Source organism: Amia ocellicauda, chromosome 9, assembly GCF_036373705.1.
Source record: "Amia ocellicauda isolate fAmiCal2 chromosome 9, fAmiCal2.hap1, whole genome shotgun sequence".
NCBI classification, from domain to species: Eukaryota; Metazoa; Chordata; class Actinopteri; order Amiiformes; family Amiidae; genus Amia; species Amia ocellicauda.
The window spans coordinates 9314531-9336229 of NC_089858.1; the positions used below are offsets into that span (position 1 = coordinate 9314531).

At 41.8% G+C, this 21699-nt stretch overlaps 1 protein-coding gene across 1 annotated transcript; it reads left to right on the forward strand.

Moving 5' to 3' along the window:
- Nucleotides 1-1784: 1784 nt before the first annotated feature.
- LOC136758540 (torsin-1A) lies at nucleotides 1785-10954 on the forward strand. The gene is made up of 5 exons (XM_066713004.1): nucleotides 1785-2023; nucleotides 7410-7675; nucleotides 7957-8114; nucleotides 8499-8626; nucleotides 9320-10954. The coding sequence occupies exons 1-5, from the start codon at nucleotides 1840-1842 to the stop codon at nucleotides 9562-9564; spliced, it is 981 nt and encodes a 326-aa protein (XP_066569101.1). The 5' UTR covers nucleotides 1785-1839; the 3' UTR covers nucleotides 9565-10954.
- Nucleotides 10955-21699: the final 10745 nt, after the last annotated feature.

Genomic DNA, 21699 nt, shown 5'->3' on the forward strand with positions numbered 1-21699 from the left:
ATGCATGACAAACCAGCGCTTTGCGTTTAATCTGTATTACAGAGGTTAGTTACGAACCACTTTCACTAAAAATGCAATAATGCTGCGCGGTAGTACTTATATATTGATGTCACCAATTATTATTATTATTGTTATTTTTATTTCTTGGCAGAAGCCCTTATCCAGGGCGACTTACAGCAAAAGTGCAAGAATACAGTTAAGGATTTCTAACGATTTCAGTGTAGAGAGCGCAAGTGTGTTCAGTGATAATCTCCCTAACGGCCCCTCATACTTAACCGGCAGTCAGGACGGCAGCCAATCTCCAGGTGCATTTTTCCATGGAATTTGATTGGCTTATTATTGCTGGTGATTTTAATATTCATATGGATAACGTATCATTCCAATGATAGCACTGCCAAAGAACTCTTTACTCTTGAATACTTTTGAATTGTCTCAACATGTAAATGAGCCAACTCATAATCGTGGCTACACTTTAGATTTAGTTATTTCAAAGGGTTTGAATATTTCAAATGACATTGTAATTGATGTTGCTTTTTCCGATCACTGCTCTGTTTTCTTTGATCTTTTTATAACCCCTGAAATTCATATTAGATTTGAAGCTGTTAAAAAACGGTTTATCAATAAAACTACTGAATTGTTTATGGATGACTTCTCTCTTACTCAAACCCCATTTCAATTACTGTAAATGATCTTCTGGATAATTTTAAATCAAAAATGAGTAAAATTATTGATTCTATTGCATCTGTTAGGACTAAATTAATTTATGGTAAGCTCCAAGGAGAAATGCTATGTCGGTAAAAGCCATGAAGAGTGAGTGCTGAAAGTGCAGATGGCGAAAATCAAACCTTCAAATTCACTATGACATATATAAAGAGACATTTCATTTAGAATCATTTTTCTTTGAAATCATTTAGAATAACGTCAATAACAACGCATGCATCCTATTTGCTACTGTAAATAGGCTGACAAACCTACCAGCTCCGAACATTTTTACCTTCCGAACATTTTTCCGTTAATAGATGCAATGACTTTGCAATTTTTTTCTGTGATAAAATTCAAGACATTAGACAAGCCCTTTAGATTAAAATTCAAGTCACAAATATTGGTGTACAATAACAAAATCAGCTTACTATCACTTAAAAACAATAGCAAGACTCAGAGACTTTATGCCTAAACAGGACCTAGAAAAGCTTATTCACGCATTTATCTACAGCAAATTGGATTATTGTAATGACTTAGGAATGACTGTAATGACCAGGAGGCCTATCAATAAAAGTTATTCGCCAACTGCAGCTTATTCAAAATGCCGCTGCTAGAGTGTTAACAAAAACAAGGATATATGATCACATCACGTCAATTTGCACCAGGTCTTTGCACTGGATCCCAATCAATCAAATAATTAACTTAACAGCATTGCTAAATGGGCTAAATGTTGCTGATCTGCTCTTGCCATACGAACCCCCCAGAGGTTTATTATCCATTCCATTTATTATCCATTAAAAACATTCATGTTCTGCACCGTAAATACTTCTTACCTAGTTCTTACCTAATTATTCAGATTGTTTTCAATTATTTTAACTGTTTAACTTTTTAAATAATGTATTTAGTGCCTGAGCCTCTGGCACCTCAGGTGACAATATTGAGCATGACAAATAACTTTTCCTAATTAAAATGTTTAATTGTGGAAATGGTGCTTAAGCAAGACTAACAAACACGTTGTACTGAAGAAAGACATCATTTGCGGATGTATTTGTCTTTCTTTCCGTGGTTTCTGGGCAAGTGTAGGCAAGCTTTCGGTTTTGGTTTTAAGTCGCACATATTTCTTCCAAGAAATCAGAAATGGCAGCATTCCATCTAACGGTGCTACTTTCCTTTCTTTTAATATCGCCGGTGTGTATTCGTGCATTTGAACCCGTTACAACCACTGCTGCCAGTGTCGCACTGACATATGGACTTTATAAAATATACAACATCTTCTCCAGCGAAAAATGTAATCAAGACTGGGTCACATTTAGTTCAACAGGTAAGGGGTTCTAACGATTTTTTTATTAGCTAAATGAAAAAAGAAGCGACATAATTTTGATAAAATAATTAACTTTTTTGGGAAAATGACAAGTCTGTTGACGTTACCCACATTAAAGTGCATTTATCATGAAAATAATTAATTACCTGTCCTTTTCAATTTCACTTTCAGTATTGACCACTTTTTAAATAGTTATGAGTTATAAGTTCCCTTCTGTCCTGTAGCCATTAAGATACATTTGTGGCTTATTTAGTGTCCTCTTAGAAATACAAACACAACAATAACAATTAGTTTCTGTGGCATCCGCACACACTACGCCTATACTTAAGAATGAAACCGGCTCATTGAAGAAAACTAAAATGCGAAGAAAATGTGAACACTTCTGTGTTTTTGATGTTTTTATTTTTGTTGATTTTGATCTGTTAGACTTGCATATATTAATAAGCATTTAATGCATATTAATTGATTCTTCGAATTATTCCCATATATGGACCTTTAAACTATAAATACGACACCTATTTTTCTCTGAGTCCGGGGATTCTCTGTATCTCTATCACCTGTTTCTCTGTTTCACCTGTTTTCTAATGGTTCTATGTTTTGAATATCTGTTTTGAATTGTATTTTCCTATTTCATTTATTTCTGTTGTAATGTTTGCAAGAAATAACCTCCATAGTACACAACCCATAAAGTACAACTTAGAATTGTTGAGACTGTCAGAGGAAACTTGTCCTGTCTGGCTCCGCTGCAGCAACACCTGACTCTGAGCGGCTCTCTTGCTCAGCTGCTCCCCTGCCTTTATGCAGCCAAAGTCAATCAATGGGAAGAGGAGCAGGCATGGGTGTGCAGTCAGCGCCCAGGAAAGAGACACACCAGAACTGACACAAATTCGGTGCAAAATAGTCGTTAAGTGTAAGCTGCACACTGTTCACAAAAGCAGGTCGGATTGTAGAAATCATGTAGTGTGACCCCAGCATAAGCTAGCTAACTAGCTAAACCTGAACTAGAGTAGCAGTAAATACAGAGCATGTGCTCAGGCAGTGGGCAAAGGATGTAAGTGGAACCTTAAAAATCGTTGCATAACGTACATAATATTTCATATCTTTATTTAATCACAGCCATATGACCTTGCGTACTTCCTGGTTTTAGAAATTCCATAGGCAATGAAGCACATGGGGCTTGAATTGCCCAATGGAGAAGATTAAATGTTGTTGTATTTTCTAGTGTCTTTTTTGTTTACCCACCTTATGAACCCATTGTTGTTAGTCAAATTAAAAAGTGTTATTTCCCCTTAAGCTGCTATTTGTCTTGGAGCGGGGGGGGGGGATTTTTAGAGACCTCGCCTAGGGTGCCAGATTGTCCAGAAACACCCCAGAGTGGGTAGCACCTGTGGTACCTGTAGTGAAGAGGGACAAAACTATTTGTTTGTGTAGATAGTACAAGCTTTCTGTAAATCAAGCAGCTAATGCTGTAACATGCTCTTTGCCCCGTTGAGAGGAAATAATGTCAGCACTGAGTGGTGGAACTGTCTTTTCAAAAATGGATCTAGCAGCCATCTACCAAAAAATCCTGCTTGGTGATGAATAAAAAAAATATGTTACCATTAACATTCACCACGGGCTGTTTGAATACAATTGCTTGCCATTTGAGGTTAGTGCAACCCCCTTCATTTTCGAAAGAATAATGGAAAATCTTGTGAAAGATTTAAAGGTGTTGGTGTATTTGGATGATTTGCTCATCACTGGACGAACAGAAGACGAACATTTGAAAAACCTGTGCAGAGTGCTTCATCGTCTTCAGGAGAGCGGACTCCGAGTAAAGAAATCCAAATGTGAATTTGGAAAGAGAAAGACTGAATACCTGGGCCATGTGCTGGACAGCAAGGGAATTCATCCATCATCAGAGAAGTTGCTCGCCATTAAAAATGCACCAGCACCAACTAATGTTAAAGAGCTTAGAGCTTAGAGGTTTATTCCCAACGAAACCACTTTATTAGCTCCACTTCATCAAATGCTGAAAGAAAAGGGTGCTTGTCAATGGAAGCAGGCTGAGGAAGATGCCTTTGATAAATGCAAAGAACTGCTGACGTCTGATCAGATACTAGTTCACTATGACTCACGCCTCACACTTACTTTGGCTTGTGACGCCTCAGCCTATGGCATCGGAGCAGTGATCCAACACACTATGCCTTCTGGTGAAGAACGCCCTGTGGCTTATGCCTCATGGACCCTAACACCCGTTGAGAGGAAGTACTCCCAGATCGAGAGAGAGGCTTTAGTAGTAAAAAAGTAAAAAAAGTAAAGTAAAAAAAATTCCACAAATATCTATGTAAGCTGTTAACAGATCACAAACCCCTGCTTACCTTATTTGGTGAACACAAGAGCCTCCCTACTATGGCTGCAGCACGCATTCAAAGGTGGGCCATCATTCTGTCAGCATATGATTACCACTTTGAATATCGCTCATTGGCAGTAATGCAGATGGACTGTCATATATTCCCCTTTCAGACACTATTGATGCAGGTACGGCAGCCTGGCAGCCTTTTCAGAACACATCAAGATGTGGAAAGCAGTGTGAAGGAATGTGAGACTTGCTATATAGAACAGAAAACACCACGCTAAGTCCCACTACACCCATGGGAGTTCCCAGGCGACTGCTGGAAATGGCTTCACATTGATTTTGCTGGACCGTTTCTTGTCAATGTGTTTATGATCATCATGGATGCTTATTCAAAGTGGTTAGAGGTGTTCAGGATGTCAGCCATAACTTCTCAGGCAACTATAACTAGACTTTAGGAGACTGTTTGCATCTTACGGGTTGCCTGAACAGATTGTAACGGACAATGGTACACAGTTCACTTCATTGGAGTTCCAGCAGTTTGTGAAGCAGACTGGATCTCTACATTCCACTAGTGCGCCAGGACACCCTGCATCGAATGGATTAGGCGAGAGGTTTGTTCAAACATTCAAATCAGGCATGAAGAAACTTGCAGATACACACCTGAACATAGAAGATGAGTTGTCTTTGTTCTTGTTACAGAACCGCACTACTCCAAATTGCACTACAGGACAGTCCCCTACCAATTTGTTCTTTAACAGACATGTGCGAACCCGGCTTGATTTTATTAAACCAAGCTCAACAGTAGCAGTTAGCAAGAAACAGTACTTGCAGAAGTCTTACAGGGATCAATGTGCAGTGGAACGACATTTTGAAGTGGATGATGCTGTGTATTTCAGGAATACCATGGGGGAGGGTCCAAAGTGGATACCAGGACTTGTGAGTGAACAAACGGGACCAGTGTCATACAAAATTAAAGGCAGAGATGATGATAATACCTATCGTAGGCAAGGAGATCAGTTGAGGTCCACAATTCGGACTGATACAACAAGTCTGGACTCACCGGAAGTCACATCAGCTCAGGAGGATTCTGAAGCAAAACCAAGTGCCTTCGCTACTGCCACTGAAGATGATGGTGACTGGGACCAGAGAGGCAGACCAGCATTCTGATAACCCAACTGCACTGCATCGGTCTCGCAGAATGATTAAACTCACATTGAATTATGCTTCTACCTAAAAAAGTAAATACACTATTGGGATTTTTTATGCTGGAGCGGCAGTTTAAAAAAAAAAGCAATCTCGGCTCGTTTTGTTTTAGTGTATATTGAGTTTAAGGTGGGGGTAAATGTACTATATTGAGAGAATGATCTAATGGTTTGCTAATAACCTACAGCTCATATTCAATTAAGAAGTTTGGCTCCTCTGTGATTCCGTAGTTAAGATGTGATTCACTGTATGTACACGTAAAAATGAATTCTCTCGTTAGTAAAGCTCAATGTTAAAAACGTCTAACAGTGTTCGTCTGAGTTAATACATAACACAACAGGTAAGGGATTTAAACTTATTTTCTAATAGCTAGGCCTAGATTAAATTAATAAGCGAAAATGTTTTCAAAAAATAATTCTGACTATGACCCACTGTCTGAGCACCATCTTTCTTATTTGTTATTTATTTTATTTTTTTTTGTTATTGAAGCACTATATTTGTTTTAATATATTCTTTTAATTGTCACATTTGATCGATCACTTTTTTTTTGTGCACAGACAGGACAGTTGGTGGATAGTCTCAGTTGTGACCTGAGAATGTTGAGAATGTTGGTTGAAGCTCGTTGGTTATTGGCCAGGGGAAAGAAAGCTATCTGTACCGGATAGATGGATGAAATAGAAGGGAGGGGCTTTTTGCACTTATGGTGGATGGAGACTGGGAGAAGGGAATCCGCAGACGGACAGCGAGCAACTAAGCGCAACAGCCGGACCGCTCGGGAGGAAGTGAGCGCAGGGGAGCATTGCAGGGAATGAGACGAAGAGGGACCTGACAGAAGGCAGAGGCTTGAGTGTTGGCCTCTGGTGCTACTTCCCACTGTCACAAAATAACGGACCTTGGGAGAAATCTGATTTGAATTAAATGTCTTACTGGGTCCTGGTGCCCGAATCTTTTACCACCAGGTGGCATAGTTGGCTACAGTGTGCCCCGTGACCTATATGGCTTATTCAATGAAAAGGTGGATGTCCATATTCAAATGTTGGTGCTCTAATAAATCAAGAGAATAATCTATTATAATGTTCATGCAATGGTTTATAGTGTTTTTACGTGAATTTATCAAAGTTCTTTATTTTCTGTATCATGTTTTTAAATGCATATTTTGGGGTGATTATTATTCAGAAGATACACTATACATTAAAGTAATACAGCTTAAAATGACTTTAAGGCATTATAGTGCTATATGGTATACATAATCAATAAGTAATAGATGGTAGATCTTTAGACCATGAATAGTTAAAAAGATGTCAGTTTAAGTGGAAGTCCCATAAGACACATCTTAATTTATTTCCTGCTATAAAGAAAAAAACATGTCTGATTTAGTACATTCTGACTTCAAGTCACCACAAACCGAAACTACTGAGATGCAACTGCAGTTGTGAGTAACATAATCATAATATTATTTATTAATGTTTTTTCCCATACAATACTTATCTTCATGTGACACAGACTGTATAAATATCCATTATTGTTTCAGTATTTGTTAGGTAAGATGACTATGTAGTTGATGTAAATTGATGACTCTCAGATCCTCTGCATTCATTTCCAAGGTATGGGGTGGGTGTATGGCAAAATATTAATTGACCTACACTGTCTTGATACTGTGGCCCTCTTAATTGGTTTAATTTTGTGGGATGTTGAAAAACAACAAGTATGGATATGAAAATGTGGTTCATTTACTTCTGTGGTCACTAGATTTACTGCACAACAAGAACAGACATATTGATTCAAGTTGTGCAGCTATGACATATTTTTGCTACATTAATGCATGTTTTGTCTATTTTGCCTTAGGTTTGGAGGCTGACCTTGAGAAGAAACTGTTTGGGCAGCATGTGGCTTCTAAGGTGATTCTTAAAGCAGTGACTGACTTCATGGAGATCAAAAACCCTACGAAGCCACTTGTCCTTTCTCTCCATGGGTGGACAGGAACGGGCAAGACCTTCATCAGCCAACTAATCGCTAAAAACATCTACAGGAATGGGATGAAGAGCAGCTTTGTGCACATGTTTGTGACCACTAATCACTTTCCTCACCCTGTTGAAGATCAAACCTATATCGTAAGGGATAAGTTTGGCAACATAATTTCTTTAACTTCAAAACTTGATTTCTCATCCTAATGCTCTATTTTCTTATACAATACTTGTTAACAGCTATTATTTCTGAGGTTATGTTGTACAATGTTCTTATTTATCATCCCTCCATGTATGACTAAGGCATTTGGGATGTCTAGTGAATTTCTAATTTCTAGTAGTGTAATCTAACACAGGGATGCTGAATATTCTTGTGCGTGCCACCCTACAGCTGTATGTAAGAACCAGGTGTTTTATTATCTATGCAGGCACAGTTGCAGCAGTGGATTCGAGGGAATGTGTCCAGTTGCCCTCAATCTATGTTTATATTTGATGAAATAGATAAAATGTATCCTAGACTTATGGACAGCATAAAGCCATTCTTGAATGGTGTCTCCTATCACCGAGCTATTTTCATCTTTCTGAGGTAAGTGAGGAGGTGTTCTTTGTCAGCTGTAAGTTGAACTCCAATACCTGTTGTCATGCTTTGAGCTTTTATCATCATTCAGAGTCCTGTATTTTGTTAAGTGTTTTAATGGTAGTGGTAAGTGGTAGATGAAACAAGGGAGTGTGATGTGCAGTATTGAGTGAGCTGTTTCTATTCCAGTAAAAATAAATGTCAGTCAATATCTGGTCAAAGGTACATTGAAAGAAGCATTTTTTCAAACAAAAAAGCCTGGAGAGCTCCACATTCAACAGTTCTCTGCTTTTGAGAAAGGCATCGCTTGATACTTTTAAGCAAGGCTTGGTTGTCCTATTATGTCAAACAAATCTCAGCCTTTGCTCATCTCTTTTTGTCTGCCATTAATAGCAATGCAGGTGGAAAGGAAATCAATGACGTGACCCTGAGATTATTGGAAGAAGGCAAAGAGAGAACAGACATTCAGCTGAGAGACCTGATGACATCATTGACCCACAATCTCTCAAAAAACGAGAAAAGTATGGATACCACCAGTCATTATTTTCTCTGATCTCTAAGCCTACAGCCTTTTATTTGTCACTTATATTTCATATTAGTTAATTTGTTTGGTATATCATGGTTTTGGAAACTGATGTCTTGCTAGTATCACCATCCCTGGTTTTTACTTTTACATGGTTTCATTTGTGAACGATTCCTATAGTGCAGTGGTCCGCAAAGTTGGTTGCATTTACCAACATAAAAACTACCTGCCCCCCAGGCCGCCAGATTCGTGCCCATGGAAAAATATATCGCGGAACACTGCTCTAGTGCAATTAGTTATTAGCTTGTTTTGACAGTTTAAAATGTGTTTTAAGTCATTTTAGAGATGGGGAGTGAAAATTTCTTCCTCACAGAGTTTTTCACAGATCTTCAAGGACAGGCACAGTTCCTTGTTTGTGCTTCCAGTTTCTCTCGCATTGCTAAAAATACAGTTGGATCTATTTGACAAAAAAACCTATAAGTATTAAACATAATGTTAAAGAATGGTTATACTTGTGTTTGTCTTTTATATTTTCGCCACAAACACAGAACATTTTATAATGTATCATGATTATTGAACACATAGTCCATCCTGTACTACATAGAATTACATGTTTGAATCTGCACCCCTGATTCTGATTTTCAAAGCCTGTGCTTGTGTCTATGATGTGTCATGTTCTTTGTTGTTGTAGGTGGATTTTGGCACTCCAGCCTAACTGGTAATAACCTGGTGGACTTCTACATTCCCTTCCTGCCCCTGGAGCATAAACATGTGCGCATGTGTGTGTTAGCCGAGATGGAGGCCCGCAAATTGAAGCTTGATGAGAAACTCGCTAACGACATTGCCAATAAGTTGAACTATTTCCCAGAGAAAGAGAGGATGTTCTCTGTCACGGGATGCAAAGCTATTGGTGCAAAACTAATTTATTACACATAGGGATTCTGGAGGAGGAAATGGCGGGGGTGGGGGGGGAAAGCCTTCCAGAGGCCTTGCATCTTAAACTGTCAAAGCAGGAGAATTCAGTTGTGATAGTACAGGAGAGCACATGGTGGCCCTGTTTAATAACTCTTGATTTGATTGAAACTCTTTGCTCTCTTGTCCTACTATAAATGCATCAACCTTTTGTACACCTTTTTATTTTTTTTTGCTATTCACGATAAGATTTATTCCCAAGATTTGTTTTCCCCAATTTTGTCTGCAAAAGAATAGCAATTTATGCAACATTGTAAATCGCTGAAACTGGAAGTGGGTTTTGGAAGGCTTTATCAATTCAACTCTGTCATGCATGTGACTTGAACAGTGATCTTGTGGAAATAATCTGTATTAATAGGCTGAGATATGAAAGGATTATCCAGTGTAGTCATGTTAATTGGTCATTTAATTTGTAATGGCCAAAAAGGAATTCATATTTGATGTCTGTTCAGGAAATATCATATCACTATGCTGTCTTCCAAAATCTTTCTTCTGTTCCCACACAAAACCAATTAATGAAGTAAACTCAAACAAAGGTCACTTCTGATCATCTACATACATTACAGAAGGTTTTGTAGAGCTCTTTAGTTTGATGTGTTTTGTTTTTTAACTGGAAGGAAGATTCCAGATTTAACAAAAACAGGCCGGTGAAGATTCTCAGTAGCACAGAAAGGCTTTTTTATAGAGCACAATAACAACTTAATGAGACTGTGGGCCATATTCACAAAACATACTGCTGCACCATTAAAACTTGTTTTCCTACTGAGGAAAGAAATGAGTCACTTGGATACTTGAAGTGCTCTTTTAAGTTAACATAAGCAAATTAAATTAATATGGCCCTGCAAGTATAATCCTAGTCCTGTGAGAATTACTAGTATGGATCAGCAACTATATTTAACTTTTACAAATTTGTTAATTTAGGCTAATATAGGGCATGTGTGCATCTGCCTTTTTTCCTGTGTCTTGAGAAGTCTGTAGCAGACTCAGTTCTCAAATCATTTGTTTTTCCGTACCTTCCCACTTTCAGGGCATGAGGTAAACATGGTTACATTGCTAACAAACCTTTAGGTCACACAAGTGGTCAGGCGGAATTGTACCAAAGGTTATGACATATCGACTCTGGCTATATTTTTGATGTGGCCAATATAATCTGTTAGACTTGCATGTTAATTAGCATTTAATGCATATTCTTCAAATCATTCCCATGTATTAACTTTGTATTGTTTCGGTTTCGAGGTCTCAACCTGTAAATGAGCGCACCTATTTTTCTCTGGGCTCAGAACCTTCACTGAGTCCGGGGATCCTCTGTATCTCTAGCACCTTTTTCCCTATATTATTTCATTACCATTATATAATAAACATCTTATTGCTTTACTGTGGTCCTGTGGATTCCTTAGGAATTATTATTTTTTAATTCCTATGCACCTATGCTGTCTTTCACATTTCGTTCTTTATTCTGAGTTTGTATGTTGTGGTGTAAATGTTTCTTTTCCTTTGCTTAAAAAACTCAACTCATTGCATCCTATTTATTTCCTATAGATATACATTTTAAATATGTTATTTTACATTTGATCAGAAATGTCAAGTGTGTGAATGGGTAGCTTACTTATTGTTATAGCCCAGGTGCAGAGAGGCAGAGAAGTGTTGAAACGGGCGAGGGTTAAGTGTTGAAACGGGCGAGGGTTAAGAGCCGGGAAACAGGATCCAAGGGAATAGGCAGAAGAGTCGTCAATAGGGCAAGCAGGAGGTCGGACGATGGTAGAAACAAGACAGTAGAGGGAATCCAAGAGGCGGTAGTCAGGGCAGGAAAGCAAAGGTTGAAAACAAGACGCAGGTAAATACTGGGAATAATACTTAGAAATATCTTGGACGGAAGAGCAAGACTTAGCATTGAATGCCGGGACAGAGGGGTTTAAATAGATAGCAGAGTGAAGCAAGGAATAGGGATGTGAGGTGTAGAGCCAACTGAGGGTGGAGACTGAACACTGCATGTGGTGGTGTGGAATGTTAATGGAATGAGTGAAGCTGGTGAAATAGGAAGGATGGGTTAGGATTCGGGAGATGACGACCTCTGGTGGCGAACAGAGGGATGGTAGAGTGAGGATGGTACACTTACCTTCTTGATTGGTTTAATTGTGCTAGATGTAAATGGCTTGTTTTTAATATTTACATAATTAGTCATTGTTTATGAATGAAAGCCTGTCACAGAGAAGCTCAGGGATGAGGAACGCAAGAGTGGAGCGAAATCAATACCTAGAAATTGGCAGAGTGTATTAGGAAATCTGAAAGGCTAAGTTGATGAGCAAGAGAAAGAGAGGCAGATGAGATACTTGTTCCAAGAGACAGGGATGATGATTCAATATTCAAGTTGAATGGGGAGTCAGAAGAGGAACAAATCAAGAACTGGGATGAGGACTACATCTGGTGGTGAGTAAGGAGAGGTTCAGACTGGGGACATGACAAAACCAAGGCCTATATGAAAATGAACAAGTGCATGCTCAGGTCTTCTGGGATAGTGTGGGATTGTTAATAATGTATTCAATGTGAAGAGGCCCCAAATACCTCACCTGTACATGAGGTTACCAAAGAGCACATAATAAGACCAGCTTCTACCGGTTTGTACCAGATGCATCCCTCTGCAGACACACAATACAAATTTAGTACAGAACGTACGTTCTAGTAAAACCACAAGAAGATGGGGAAGTGGGCACACAACCCCCCTTTGCCTGTCTAGATACGTGTGGAATATAAATAATGAAATGGCTACATATGTCTCCATATTTGGGCATAAAATAGAAAACATTGTGTTTAAGCTTAATCAGGAAGATAGTGAGGATATCATAAGATAGGGAGTTTTCTCCCCCTTATTGGTTCAAACTCACCCTGTCCAGGATATCGCAGTATGTATATAACATCTTGTAAGCTCTATGATTTTAGGGAAGTAAGGACAGAGAGCTGCATGTCTGTGTGTATTACTTTTCTCCAAGCAGCTTGAATAAAAACTCTGTTTGATTCAATCTACTCTACAGTCTGGTTTTTCTGAGAGCAATTAAAAGGGGATTCTTCACAATGTAACAACTAAAGATGATTCCAAAGAAGATGACTACCAATTAGTGGTGTTTAAATTTTTTTTAAAGCAATTGTGATCAGAATGGATGTGCTCCCTTATCCTGAAAGCGTTCCATTTCAGTTTATCTGACATCTGTGTTGTATCATGTCACAGGGTGAGTCTTTATTTAGATTTTACTAATAGGTTAGTATGCTTTGCTTGTTTGAATGCTGTGTGAGGTCCATCACCGTTTTTCTTGCAGGACATTTAACTTGTTCTCTGTCGTTTTGTTGTTTTCAATCAATGTTTAATAATGTAATTCAGAATTATATAGCAACTGGCTAATAACCATGTTCAATGGAGTAAGAGAGACTTCTAGACCATGGTTAGATGTTTCAAGCGTGGAAGTTACCATAAACGTCATAGTTAATATAAAAATTTGATATAGATAATGTTTTTATACATGAAACTAATTCAAATCAGGTTTAGCTTGCTGTTGGAGGGCTGTATTACCTTTCTGTCATGGGTACCTCAGGTACGGGAACAGTGGATGCAATTGCAGAAAGGGTGGTCGAACAGGCGTAGGTCGGGTGCTGGCAGATCAGGGCAAGAAAGGCAAGGCAGAGACGTGGTCGAGGTCACAGGCGAGGGTCGTGGGATCAGGCAAACAGAGTAACAAGGGAGAGACGAAGTCGTGGTCGGGAAGTCGGGCAAGGGTTCGAAAATACTAAGGCTAGACAGGGCTCAAGGAGAATGCTCAGAGATGTAGCGTGAACTGACAAAACTTTGCCCAGACTGAGGGAATTGAGGGGATATTAAACGGAACAGTGAACTAGGTTGGGAGGTGCACGGCGAATGGGAGCAGCGTGTGAGAGAACAAGTGCACAAGGGTTGACCGGAATGTTAATAGATTGATTGCTGGGAGAGTGCTAAGAAAGGCAGGGAATTGGCGGCCCCTAGTGTGGATAGAGGGAGAGTGCTAGGGGACCATGACAGTACCCCCTCTCCAAGCTCGGTGCAGCCACAGGACAGGGACAGGGTCCGGAGGTCGGGGAGGCGGCTCCAAGAAGGGAGCGGGGTCTGGAGGTCAGGGAGGCGGCCACAGGACAATGTCGGGAGATCTGGGACGGCTCCAGGACGGGAGTGGGGTCCAAAGGTCGGGAAGGCGGCCACAGGAGGACAGGGTCGAGGTCAGGCGGAGGAGGTGCTGGAGGAGCAGACAGGGCCGGGAGAGGCTCGGAGGGCAGAGTCGTGGTGGCCTCAGGAGCAGAGCCGTGGAAGCCTCAGGAATCGGAGCCGGCAACGCAGGTTGCTGGACTGCGGCGAAAGCGACAACCGCTGTGCACCCGGGCTGGGCGGCGGCAGCGGTGGCGGCAATCTCTGGGCAATTGGGCTGGGCGGCGGCGGCCAGGATCGGGACTGGAACCGGGACCTCTGGTTTGACGGCGGCGGCGGCGGCCGGGATTGGGACCGGGATCGGGACCTCTGGTTCAGCGGCGGCAGCTGGGATCGGGATCAGGAACTCTGGCTGGGTGGCCAGGATCGGGACCAGGGCTGGGAACTCTGTCTGGGCGACCGGGAGAGCGGGCTGCTGCATGGGAAGGTGCTCAAGCAGCTGGTTCAATTTGGCTATAAGCCCCTGGAGCAGCCGCATATTCTTCCCGATCATGGCCCCCCGGGTAGCGAAGTTTTCGGTCATGTTTAACCTTGGGGGATCGGGAACACAGGACCCAAGTGCAGTGCTGGATCGCGGGATGGTCGGATAGGCGTGGTTCAGAAATCGGCAAATCAGGACAAACAAGGGCTGGGCACAGACATGGTTGTGGTCACTGGCAAGGGTCGTGGGATCAGGTAAACAGACAGGCAATGGGTGTGAAGACAGGCAGGAAGTCAAAGGAACAAGGCAGGTACAGGGCTCGAGGGAACAGGCACAGGCACAGGCACAGGCACAGGCACAGGCACAGGCACAGGCACAGGCACAGGCACAGGCACAGGCACAGGCACAGGCACAGACACAAGGCTAGGGATTGCAGATGGAACTGACAAAACTTCGCCCAGACTGAGGGAAGTGAGGGGATATTAAACGGAACAGTGAACAAGGTTGGGAGGTGCAGGGCGAATGGGAGCTGAGTGTGAGAGAACAAGTGCACAAGGGTTGACCGGAATGTTAATTGACTGATTGCTGGGAGAGTGCTAAGAAAGGCAGGGAATTGGTGGGGATAGAGGGGGAGTGCTAGGGGACCATGACACTTTCCACTCTGAAACAAACATTTTAAAACTCCAGAGGACAGTGTAAGACACATTTAAGGTAGGTACTTCCTGCATTTAGTTCAGAGTAGTATTTACATCTGTGTAAAAAGTATGCAATACCCTTTTCCATTAATGGTTAATCAATCTATTGTAGCTGTTTTCATCACTACATTAATCATCTTGATATGGCCCCTGAAAGTGTTAAAATGTTGTAAAGTCTTTACTAGATCTGAGATACTGTATTTCAGAAAATCACGTCTTTATCAGCTGTAGGTTGCACTTTCACACACTATAAATTACTATAGTTTGCATATATTTGTAATGTTAAAATAAAAGTTGTAACATCATACGTTTACTAACTGTCACTTAATCAATGTTACAGTACTGTACAGCAGCTGGATTGGGCTGAACTATTTCTATAGTTTCACTACAATCTTCTGTTTTTCATAACCTGAGCCAATGAGCCAAAAGTCAAATTTTTATCAATGTTTAGGGAGGCATGTTTTGGAAAATACACATGCATGAATTTCTGCAAAAGCAAGAAGTATTTACAAGTTGCCACAGAGAGAGAAAGGAGAGTACAGGTGAGAGGTAGCCATCTTGTTGTTTGACTAGTTTCAGACCAGTCTTAGCATTGCTTATTTTGTTTTAAGTTTGCTTTAATTGACGTTAGCATTGTCTGTAGTTTGCCTAAATTGAAGTCAATTCAGTTCAGCTGCTGAGTTGGTGAAAGTAAACAGGTTGTAAAAGGGAGATTTTGTCTAGGACTAGCAGGAATTCTGTTGCAGGAGGAGTCAGGTAGGGCCAGTTAGGTGTGAATTGGGGGTAGGTAGACAAAAGCTACTTAAAGCCGCTGTTTCTCACTGACAAAAGTTAGGCAGTTGACTAGCAGCAGAAACCAAGAGACGTGTAAAAAAAAAAAAAAACAACAACTAATATTTAGAAGCATGTGGCCACTACAGTGTCAGGATTGCAGAATGATTGCCTTCCTGGATGAACTCATCCAAGAAGGCTTCATTTATGAACGTTGTCAGCAGGTTGAAATCCTAGAGATCAAGGTTCATGATCTTGAGGCTCAGCTTGTCGATCTGCGCTGTATTAGGGATATAGAAGAATTGGTCAAACAGCCCATGAGAGAGATGGTGTGCACGCCAATACCTATGAGAGTTGAGACCTTAGAGCAGGACAGTGTAGAGAACTGCTGGGTTACAGTAGGTCTTAACTGCAGAAAAGGGCGTGCACAACCCCTAGAGACACCCCAAGAGCTTGAATTGCCCAACAGGTTCCAACTGCTGGACACTGAGTTGGACAGTGACAGCTCAGAGGTGATGGGGGAAGTTGAGCACCAGAGCACCATGGTGCCCACTCCCCCCCAGTAGAAGGAGGTAGTTATAGTAGGAGACTGAATTCTTAGAGATGTAGATCACACAGTGTGTTCTAGTGACAATGAGACCCGCATGGTATCTTGCCTGCCTGGTGCTCAGGTTGCAGATCTCCCTAAACTAATAGACGGGCTACCGGCCAAAGCCAGAGGGAATCCACTGATCATGGTCCACATTGGAACCAATGACATAGGAAAAGGTAGGACAGAGGTTCTGCAAGACAATTTTAAAGAGTTAGGAACAAAACTAAAGAGCAGAACCTCCACGGTAGATTTCTCTTAAATACTTCCGGTAACACATGCCAGGCCAGGGAGACAGGCAGAGATTAAAAAGTTGAACACGTGGTTGAAAGCTTGGTGTAGGGAAGAGGGGTTTAGGTTTATGGAGCATTGGTCTTTCTTCTGGGATAGATGGGACCTGTACAAACCAGACGGTCTACATCTAAACAGAAGGGGGGCTAATGCATTGGGAGAGCGTATGTGTAGTGAAATTGAGAATCATTTAAACTAGGAACCAGGGGGGCAGGGAGCTCTGACAATGGGAGATTTCCACCAAGGAAAGAAAACCAAGGGAAACAGCTAGTAGTCCTGAAATGTTTGTACCTCAATGCCAGGAGTACATGGCCACAGTGCTAACATGTGACTACGATGTTGTAGGAGTGACAGGAACATGGCTCACAGAAAATGGGGATGAATACAAGTTGGAAGGATACACACAATATTGGAGAGACAGGCAAAATCGAAGAGGGGGTGGGGTAGCATTATATGTGAAAAATGACATTGAGGCAGAAGAACTTGTATTAGATCCCTCTTTCCCTTCCCTCCCTCCCTTCTCCACCCACTCCCTCTGTCACCTTCCGCCGAAATCTCCGCTCTGTCTCCCCCTCCACCCTTGCCTCCAGTGCCCTCACTCTCTTGCCTTCCATTGATTGTTTTTCAAATCTATCTGTCAACTGTGCTACTTCCTCTTTGTTCTCCTCCCTCACCTCCTCCCTTGACTCTCTCTGTCCTCTCACGTCTCGTCCTGCCTGTCCCTCCCCTCCTCAGCCTTGGCTCTCTGCTGTTCTCCGTGCAACCCAAACTAGTTTGCGTGCCGCGAACCGAAGTGGAAAAGGACCAAACTCCCAGCCGCCCTTGATCTCTACCGCTCCCTACTGTCCACATTCTCGTCCTCTCTCACCTTAGCCAAGAAGTCTTACTTCCAATCTCTCTTCGAATCCACTATCAACATCCCTCGCAAACTCTACTCCACCTTCTCCTCCCTCCTTTCCCCCTCTCCTCCTCCCTCATCTCTCACTGCTGATGATTTCACCTCCTTCTTCTCCTCCAAGATTGCAGACATCCGCAGGCTCTTCAATACTCCACCCTCATCTCCCATCACACCGAAACCTCCCACCAACCAAGCTTCCTTTTCTTCATTCTCACCTCTCTAAGATGCTGAAGTTTCTGCTCTCCTCCTACGTCACAAACCCACAACATGCAACCTGGACCCTCTCCCTTCTCGTCTCTTCCAAGCAACCACTCCTGATCTTCTCCCCTTCATCTCCTCCCTCCTCAACTCCTCCCTCCTCTCTGGCTATTTCCCTTCTGCATTTAAACAAGCTGCTGTCATCCCACTGCTCAAGAAACCAACCCTTGCCACCTCTCTTTCCCCCACTCTTCCTCGCCTTCTGCTGACCTCCCCATCTCGATCCCCCTGGAATCCACCACACTCTCTCCTTCTTCCGCTAAAAATCTAGGAGTCACCCTCGATCCTGCGTTCTCCTTCTCACAACACATCACCAAGCTGACGCGCACCTGCTGATTCTTCCTGAGCAACATACGCCCGATCCGCCCCTTCCTCACCGACTACTCAACTCAGCTACTCATCCAGTCACTGGTCCTCTCCCGCCTGGACTACTGCAACTCCCTCCTGGCCGGCCTGCCTGCATCCACTACCCGCCGCTCCAGCTCATCCAGAACTCTGCGGCTCGTCTGGTGTCTCTCTGCCCCGATTCACACACTCTACTCCACTGCCTCCACTGGCTCCCGATAGCGGCACGCATCCAGTTCAAGACTTTGACCCTCACTTACCGCTGTCTTGACCACACTGCACCAAGCTACCTTCAGACACTCGTCTCTCCATACATCCCCACCAGACCACTGTGCTCCTCCAGTGCCAGAAGGCTAACTCTGCCTCCTCTCCACTCTCCTTCCTCCAGAGCCCGCTCCTTCATATCCCTGGCTCCTAAGTGGTGGAATGACCTGCCCACCAAAGTCAAAACAGCAGAGTCCTTGACCTCATTCCGGCGCTTACTCAAGACGCATCTCTTCCGACAGCACTTGTAATATTAGTCCTCTATCCCTGCTAGATAGCACTTCAGCTTATTATGCTCCTCGCATTCTTGATTGTTCTCCTCCTTGCTCCCTTTCCCGTAGCCCTTGTCTGTAACCCTACATCTTGACAGTACTTAGCTTTCACCGTCCAGGATGTAGGAAGTCTCTTACTGTACTTGTGTAAATTGTAATAGGAATTTGTAAATGTATTATTTTGAATTGCTATGTTTTAGCTAAGTTGAATTTGTAATGTTTGATGCCTTGTACTTCTCTGTATTCTTGCACTTTGTTTGCACTTATGTTGTAAGTTGCCCTGGATAAGGGCGTCTGCCAAGAAATAAAAATAATAATAATAAATAATGTCCCTAATTTATTTAAGTACTGTTGGAAATATCCCATCTGGCCCAGGTGATTTGTTTGTTTTTAATTCTGCTAGTCCCTTTAGTACCTCCTCCTCATTTATTCTGATCTCTCTTAGGGTTTGACTGGACTGGTTGTTAACCTGTGGCATGTTATCCATTTCTTCTTTTGTAAAAACCTGTGTGAAATACTCATTTAGAACATGTTCCACATCTTGTTAATTTTCCAAGACACTTCCATTTTTGCCCTTTAACTGTTTCACTTCCTCGTGTATTGACCTCTTGCTGTTGTAGTTTTGAAAAAAGCTCTTTGGATTAGTTTTAGCTCCAAGAGCTATGTTTCTTTCAATTTCCCTCTTTGCTTTCCTGATCCCTTTCTTAAGATCTCTTTGCAGTTCAACATATTCACTGTATTTTGTTTCATCCCTATCCCTCTTGTATGCACTATGCAACATTTTCTTTCTCTTGATATTTTTTTGCATACTTCAGTTAAACCAATTTGGCCAATATTGTTTGGTCCTCAGTTTTCACCTGAGCCTCAAATAGTATATTCTTAAAATATAACCATCCATTTTCAACTGAATCTGTCTCGTGTGCTCCAGTTTAACTGTTCTAAATGCCGCCTCATACCTTAGAGGTTTGCTTTTCTGAAATTGTAGACCATTGTTTTAGACTTGGTCCTTCTTTTTTGAAAGAATGCCTCAAAACTAATCATATTGTGATCACAGTTTGCCATTGGTTCTCTAACTAGTGTCCCTCTGACTCTATCTTGGTCATTTGAAAAGATCAAGTCAATTCATATACTCTCCCTGGTTGGCTCCATGACAAATTGAGTTAGAAAGCAGTCATTTACCATCTCAACCATTTCTGTTTCTGCTTCTGTAGCCTCAACTGGGCTTTCCCAGTCTAAGTTTGGGAAATTAAAATCCCCCATGATAACAGCCACATCCTTGCTACATGAAGTCCTGATTACATTGTACAATGTAGCATCTTTCTGAATATCTGAATTGTGTGGTCTGTAACACACTCCTACCAGTAATCCTCCAGATATTTTATTCAAAAGTTGAACCCACAAAGATTCTGTTTCGTTACTGGGAACTAATTTGAGTTCTTCTGCCTCAATGTCATTTTTGGCATATAATGCAACCCCACCAACTCTTCAATTTTGCCTGTCCCTCCTAAACTGTGTGTATCCTTTCAACTTGTATTCATCCAAATCATTTCTGTTAGCCATGTTCTTGTCACTCCTACAACATCATAGTTACACACCAGCACTGTGGCTTCTAGGTCTAACGTCTTGTTCCTTATACAAACTGTGTCTTATGAAGCCTTTTAGAGTTTTGCTACTTCCTCATTGGCTTTCCAGTCAAAGCTGCCTGTCAATGTAGCTGCTATGTCATAAACACACTGATATGGATTCACTGACTGCAAAGGGGTGGCAGACAAAGGGACGTGCAGAGACAAAGAATAATGAATAGAAAAGTATTTCGTTGACAGAAAACTTTATGATATTTTCAATAGGACAGCCTATTATTTGTGACTTACAGATCATGAAGTCATGATAAGTCATGTGTGAAAACCTGGTAGTGTAGTCTACAACAGGGTTCATCAACTAGGTTTTGCCTCGGGCCATATTTTTCTGAGCTAGTCAGCCGAGGGGTTTGGGTGGTAAGTGCAGATGGTGTTTTTTGTCTGGTAAGAGTGGGGGGGGTGTTGCTGATGGTCTTTTCTCTGATAAGAGCGGGGGGAGCGGGTTGATTACTGATGGTGTTAATTTATTTGGGGGGCTTTGTGGAGCCATATAAAATTGATGGCGGACTGCATTTGGCCCACGAGCCGCCATTTGGGGAACCCTGATCTACAATTTATAAAGAAGTTTTGCCGTAACAATGTAATACTTTTTTTACCGATACTTCTTCATGACAGTGCGCTACATGCGTTGACTTCATTATTATTTTGGTCCCAGTCCACCCCTGGCTGCACCCGTCTACCCTCTGGTAGAGGTCTTTCAGCTAGTGGAAGGTCTCCAGTGACTTGGCCAACAAGGCATCCTTTGAGATCCTCATAGGAGCTGGTTAAGTCAAGTATGCTTCCAGAGCTCTGCCAGTCAAGGGGTAAGACAACATGCCCATTCAGACCTAGTCCACTCCCAGGGCCTAGCAAGCCCCTCAAACCTCTCAATATCCTCCCTTTCCTGGAACAGGGAGTGTGTTCCTTTAAGATAGCGTCACTTTCATTTTAAAGATGGCCACTGCAATGTTAGTTGGGCTCAAGGGAATGGCTGTGGGAAGAACAATAGAGCAGGGCTATCTGGTCTGTGTGTATGTTTGATTCCTGGTGCTTGCCAATGACAGTAATGTCTCTGTAGAAGGACTTTTCAACTTTTGGGGCTAATGGAGAGTTTATTTTGGTTTTCTTCTGAAGGAGTAAATCACCTTATTGTTTTTTTTTTTAATCTTTCTTTGGTTGACTTCAAGATCCTACTGTTGGGAGTTTACAGGATATGGACATGACCTTTTGGGAGTTTGTTGCTGATTTTTTGTTGTTTGGGCTTTCCATCTTCCACCTGGGATTTAAAGACTTTACTTTAGATGGACAATCAAACATTTGTGGATTGTTGTAAGATCCAGGCATCACTGGAAGATTTTTGGGACTTTTTGTTATTACTGTTTTTTATTATTATTTTGCATGTTGCTGTTATCTGTAATATGTGTTTATGCTAGTGGTGAGGCCAATCTGATGTT

Bases quoted from the DNA above. Each gene is read 5' to 3' on its own strand.
- LOC136758540 (XM_066713004.1), top strand. From the start codon at position 1,840: ATGGCAGCATTCCATCTAACGGTGCTACTTTCCTTTCTTTTAATATCG. The intron at 7,676-7,956 runs GTAAGGGATAAG...TTATCTATGCAG, and splicing joins TTGAAGATCAAACCTATATC to GCACAGTTGCAGCAGTGGAT. The intron at 8,115-8,498 runs GTAAGTGAGGAG...TGCCATTAATAG, and splicing joins GCTATTTTCATCTTTCTGAG to CAATGCAGGTGGAAAGGAAA.